This window comes from Colobus angolensis, unplaced genomic scaffold (genome assembly GCF_000951035.1).
Source record: "Colobus angolensis palliatus isolate OR3802 unplaced genomic scaffold, Cang.pa_1.0 Scaffold37, whole genome shotgun sequence".
In the NCBI taxonomy this organism is placed as follows: Eukaryota; Metazoa; Chordata; class Mammalia; order Primates; family Cercopithecidae; genus Colobus; species Colobus angolensis.
This window is the reverse complement of record NW_012117043.1, coordinates 1,670,517-1,676,857: the sequence shown is the minus strand read 5'-3', so window position 1 is coordinate 1,676,857 and position 6,341 is coordinate 1,670,517. Positions and strand designations below refer to the sequence as shown.

General features: G+C 38.8%; 1 protein-coding gene across 1 annotated transcript in view; it reads left to right on the top strand.

Annotated features, from left to right (window-relative positions):
• The window catches only part of USP32 (ubiquitin specific peptidase 32), a 233,496-nt gene that overhangs the window by 123,880 nt on the left and 103,275 nt on the right, over nt 1-6,341 (top strand). The window contains exons 7-9 of the mRNA XM_011953649.1: nt 1,392-1,499; nt 4,859-4,974; nt 5,491-5,553. Coding sequence (XP_011809039.1) covers nt 1,392-1,499; nt 4,859-4,974; nt 5,491-5,553 — 287 coding nt within the window. The remainder of the gene's footprint in view (nt 1-1,391; nt 1,500-4,858; nt 4,975-5,490; nt 5,554-6,341) is intronic.

The window sequence follows — 6,341 nt, the reverse complement described above, 5'->3', positions numbered from 1 at the left end:
AGCATTTTATATTTTGTTCTGCTAGATATGCAAGGTTCTTATACCATGTATTAATAATTTATTGCACATATCAAATTACGTTTGTCCTTTTTTTGCCTTTGTTTTTATTTTTGTTTTTTTGAGATAGAGTCTTGCTCTGTTGCCCAGGCTGGAGTGCAATGGCGCAATCTCGGCTCACTGCAACCTCTGCCTCCTGGGTTCAAGCGATGCTCCTATCTCAGCCTCCCGAGTAGCTGGGATTACAGGAATGTGCCACCACGCCTGGCTAATTTTGTATTTTTAGTAGATACGGGGTTTCTCCATATTGGTCAGGCTGGTCTTGAACCCCCAACCTCTGGTGATCCACCCACCTTCAGCCTCCCAAAGTGCTGGGATTTCAGGCGTGAGCCACCGCTGCCAACCTGCTGTCACTTTTTTAAAAATAAAGAGTACAAAGAATAATTGTGAGCACATCATAAAAATCATATTTGGAGTATGAATACTTGGGTTCTGCTTCCAGCTCTCACCTTTTAAAACTTATATTTGGCAAATTATGTAATCTTCTCTGAGCTTTAGTTTTCTAATCCCTAAACTGAGGGCGTATCGTTAGATTCTTGGAATATACTATCTGTATTCTTCAAATTTCTGGGGTACTTTGGAGTACTCGTCAGGGGAGCCAGGGCAGATAGGGCTCTGGGTTTCTACCTACTTCAACAACAGTGCATTGTGTTTTTGCCTTTTTAGAATTGGGATTGATGTATCATTTCATTTGAAAACAAAATTATTTCATTTCTTTTATTTACAAAATGTTTGGAAACCACAGGATTAGATTATAAATTCCCTTTGTGAAATTTAAAATATTCATGTATAAAAGATTAAACAGTACAAAGAGACACTGTAGTAGAGAATTTCTTTCTCTCATGTTGCATAATGTATCTTCCTTTGCCTCATGAAAGAGCTTTATGGGAGCTTATTAATGATACCGTAGTGTATCTTTGAGTATTCATTTAATAAGCAGTTCAGTTTTTCTTTCTTTTTTCTGTTTTTCTTCTCAGTCTTTCTAAGTAAGGATAATTGTTGTAATTTCTGACCGTTTTTTGGTTTTTAATTTTTATTTATTGACTTCAAAAAGATATAGGCATTTTAGCTATTAAAAATGATGTAAGATAAGTATAGATGGACATAACCAAACACTAAAGAATTGTAATGTATTTTCTGCCATGATGACAAGTTTCAGTTATAATTATACCAAGAGGAAAGAGATACTTCCTGAAACATTAGGAACTGCTAATAAACTTAAAAAACAAATTCAGTCAGTTTATGGGAAAGAGTCATTCCTCCTTTTGTAAACGTATCATTATTAACACTAGGAAGCTTGGCTGTGATTTATGGTGCCTCTTCCTATTTCACAGGTTTGTTTAATGCTTTTGATGAAAATCGTGACAATCACATAGATTTTAAGGAGATATCCTGTGGGTTATCAGCCTGTTGCAGGGGACCCCTGGCTGAAAGACAAAAATGTAAGTGTGTTAAACATTGTCAAAAAATTGCAAACTATGTAATAGAGAGAAAATCAGTTTTCATCAATGTAAAATTATCTATGGATTAAGGCTTGAATTTTTATAACTTTGTCAGATTAGCAAATATTAATCTCATATTGGGGTTTTAGTGAGGTCACTCTAAGGAATCAATCACCTCTTCTTTTTTACGATGGAATAATTGGGATCTTTGCTGTTAACAATGGGGTTGATTTTCCTGAAGAATCTGCAATTCATGATAAATGAATCAGATCAGCTATGATGTAATTGAAAATTTTAAACATTTAGGAAATATTTTCTGGTAGAATTTTGTGTCTTACATAAGTTGAGGCATAAGTCATTTTCCATCACTGGCACAGATTAATATTTCATTGGCAAAATAAAATTTATGGTCAAGACTAATTTTATTAAACGCTAAAATGATCTTTTTTAACCTAACTATAATGTTGTAGCATAATTTGGAAGCATATATACATTGCATTATTAAATCTTAACCATATTTGAGAAAATGCAGGCATTTACATTTAATTGGAACCTAACTTAAATATATTTACTGGGGTCATTATCTCCACGTCTTTCTAAAATAAATCTTCACAAATGTTGCATATTTTGGGTGTGGTGTTCAATATTTTTATCTTATTTAGTACTGTTGTATTATGATGCACTCAATTGATTTAATAGCCAGAATTCTATTATGGAGGTATATGAAATAATTTTTCAACTAAAAATTCAAATCTCTTTTTTTATTCCCTGTTGTTATACCACTATTTCAAACTGGCTTGGTTGTTTCCATTACAATTTACTGTTAGATGAGGAAGCTAAAATCTCTGATTTTTGTTGTTGTTGTTGTTGTTGTTGAGACAGGGTCTTGTTCTGTTGCTCAAGCTGGAGTCCAGTGCAGTGGTGTGATTGTAGCTCACTGTAACCTTGAACTTCTGGGCACAATGGATTCTCCCATCTCAGCCTCCTAGGTAGCTGGGACTACAGGCATTTACCACCATGCCTGGCTAATTTTTTTTTTTTTTTTTAATAGAGACAACGTCTTGTTATGTTGCCCAGGCTAGTCTCGAACCCCTGGCCTTAAATGATTCGCCCACCTCAGCCTCCCAAAGTGTTGGGGTTATAGGCATGAGCCTCCATGCCCTGCTGTGCATTTCCATTGAAGTTAATTGTTGCCTTAAAAAAATTTTGTTTTAATTTCTTTTTTTGCTGATGAACTAATGGAAGTTAAACTAGAGTGATTCATTTGGAGTTAAATAGCAAAGCACTGGTGTTCTAATTCTTACCATGTTGTGTTTGAATTTCATTAAAGAGTTAAAATTGTTGGCCAGGCATGGCTGCTCACACCTGTAATCCCAGCACTTTGGGAGGCCAAGGCAGGTGGATCACCTGAGGTCAGGAGTTTGAGACCAGCCTGGCCAACATGGAGAAACACAGTCACTACTAAAAATATAAAAATTAGCTGGGTGTGGTGGCAGGCACTTGTAATACCAGCTAATTGGGAGGCTGAGGCAGGAGATTCGCTTGAACCTGGGAGGTGGAGGTTGCAGTGAGCCAAGATTGTGCCATTGTACTTCGGCCCGGGAGACAGAGCGAGACTCCGTCTCAAAAAAAAAAAAAAGGCCTGGTGCAGTGGCTCACACCTGTAATCCCAGCACTTTGGGAGGCCGAGTCAGGCGGATCACAAGGTCAGGAGTTCAAGACCTGCCTAGCCAATATGGTGAAACCCTGTCTCTATTAAAAATACAAAAGTTAGCCGGGCATGGTGGCTGGTGCCTATAGTCCCAGCTACTCGGGAGGCTAAGGCAGAAGCATCGCTTGAACCTGGGAGGCGGAGGTTTCAGTGAGCTGAGAACTGCACTCCAGCCTGGGTTACAGAGCGAGACTCCATCTCAAAAAAAAAGATTTAAAATTGTTTTTTACAAAGAAGGATTGAATGTACATTAATTATACTGGAAAGGTAACAGGGAAGTGGACTGTCTTTATATCAGCTTATGATTCTTGATATAAATAGGATTTTTTTTTTTTTTTAATACGAAGTCTCGCACTGTTGCTCCGGCTGGAATGCAGGGGCACGATCTTGGCTCACTGCAACCTCCGGCTCCCGGGTTCAAGCAATTCTGCCTTAACCTCCCAAGTAGCTGAGATTACAGGTGCCCGCCACTATGCCCAGCTAAATTTTGTGTTTTTAGTAGAGACAGAATTTCACCATGTTGGCCAGGCTGGTCTCAAACTCCTGACCTCGTGATTCGCCCACCTCGGCCTCCCAAAGTACTGGGATTGCAGGCATGAGCCACCGTGCCCAGCTATAAATAGGATATTTTAAGCAAACAAGAAACAACTCTGCTGACCTGGCACCGTGGCTCACACCTGTAATCTTAGCACTTTGGGAGGCTGAAGCGGGTGGATCACTTCAGGTTAGGAGTTTGAGACCAGCCTGGCCAACAGGGTGAAAGCTTGTCTCTATTAAAAATACAAAAATTGGCCAGGCGCGGTGACTCACACCTGTAATCCCAGCACTTTGGGAGGCTGAGGTGGGCCAATCACAAGGTCAGATCGAGACCATCCTGGCTAACACAGTGAAACCCTGTCTCTACTAAAGATACAAAAAATTAGCCAGGTGTGGTGGCACGTGCCTGTAGTCCCAGCTACTCAGAGGCTGAGGCAAGAGAACTGCTTAAACCCGGGAGGCAGAGGTTTCAGTGACCCGAGATCATTCCACTGCACTCCAGCCTGGGCGACAGAGCAAGACTTCATCTCAAAAAAAAAAAAAAAAAGAAAAGAAAAAAAAATCACCTGAGTGTGGTGGTGCGGTGCGCTCCTGTAATCCCACACTACTCGGGAGGCAGAGGTTGCAGTGAGCTGAGATCATGCCACTACACTCTAGCGTGGGTGACAGAGGGAGACACCATCTCCAAAAAAGAAAAAGGAAAAAAAAAAAGAACAAGAAACAACTCTGCAATAATCAATTTTGAATATTAGAAATTAACCTAGGGGCTTGCATTACTTCCTTAAAACTTATAAGGTATTGTGATATTTATTGTGTAGTAACTTGACCCTTTCTTTACAGCTTGTAGGGCATTTAGCTTTAGATTTGGTTGAAGGGTAGGGTCTTATATCTGAATAATGATTTAGAGATATAGATTCATGATATGCAGGAAGTCCTATAAGTTCTGAGGAGTATAATGACATAGTATAGTTTATTACAGATGAGAACTGTTCCAGGAAACATATACTTGCTTTAAAAACCTAAGTAATTATACAAGGGCAACTTCTAGTAAAATATATTATACCTCACTATACAAAAATAATTTTCCTCCACAAAAGTTTCTTTTCATTAGTTTGCTTCAAGGTATTTGATGTTGACCGTGATGGAGTTCTCTCCAGGGTTGAACTGAGAGACATGGTGGTTGCACTTTTAGAAGTCTGGAAGGACAACCGCACTGATGATATTCCTGTAAGTTCTGATTGTGTATGTCTTGTTGCATATAAACTTCCAACAGGAAATTGCAGGGAATTATTTTCTTTAAAAGGATAAAATAATTTTTTACTGCCTTTAGTTGCTGTATTATGCTACTCAAAATATTTATAGCTGAAGATGCAAAATTGGGAAGAGAGTTTGGGTTAGAAAATCTTAAACTCAACTATGTAAAATAAGAATGAAACCATAGGAAAGTTATCTTAAGTTTTAAGCATATATGAGAATCTATCTATGGTAATTACAAAAATACTTGAGCAAGGCCGGGCGCAGTAGTTCTTTCCTGTAGTCTCAGCAATTTGGGAGGCCAGGGTGGGAGGATCACTTTAGCCCAGGAGTTTGAGATAATCCTGGGCAATGCAATGAGACCTCATCTCTACAAGAAAAACAAAACAAATCTTGCTCTATATACAGTAAACTTTAGCCATTGAATAACAAAATCAAAAGTATATCCACTGACTCTTTTTCTAATTACTCCTTTGGGTTGCTTTAAAGGAATTACATATGGATCTCTCTGACATTGTAGAAGGCATATTGAATGCACATGACACCACAAAGGTGAGTCTAGATAGAACTAATGTATCTTTTCCCAAAAATATCATGTGCTCTCTTTGGGATGTATAGCTTATATACATGCTTGAATCTCTTCTGCATCCTCCCTACCAAGTACTTCTCTGGACCTGTGGGTAAAACACCTCCAAGTTATCTCCAAAGAGAGCCATTCCATCTTTAAGCAACTCTGAAACTCTATGTGCAAACACTTATTATAAGTCTGTGCTAGGCATTTTATAAGAATTATGTAGATAGAGCCCTTGACAACTATAGCCTATAATCTATATTTCTTCCATTTGACTAAGTTGTGGTAAGGCTAACCTTATATTGAGCAAAAGAAGTCGAACAAAAAAGAATATATACTGTATGATTCCATTTATATGAAGTTGAAGAACACAGAAGCAAAACTAACAAATAGTGATAGAAGTTGGAATAGTGATTTCAGGGGTGTGCAGATTAACTGGGAACAACCATAAGGATATCTGAGATGATGGAAATGTTTTTTTCTCTTAATCTGGCAATACATATATTCTGTCTCCTCTCTCTCTCTTTTTTTTTTTTTCTTTGACAGAGTCTTGCTCTGTCACCCAGGCTGGAGTGCATTGGCAGGATCTCAGCTCACTGCTACCTCTGCCTCCTGGCTTCAGGTGATTTTCTTGCCTCAGCCTCCAAGGTAGCTGGGACTGCAGATGTGTGCCACCATGTCGACTAATTTTTTTGTATTTTTAGTAGAGATGGGGTTTCGCTATGTTGGCCAGGCCAGTCTCGAACCCCTGGCCTCCAGTGATCTGCCC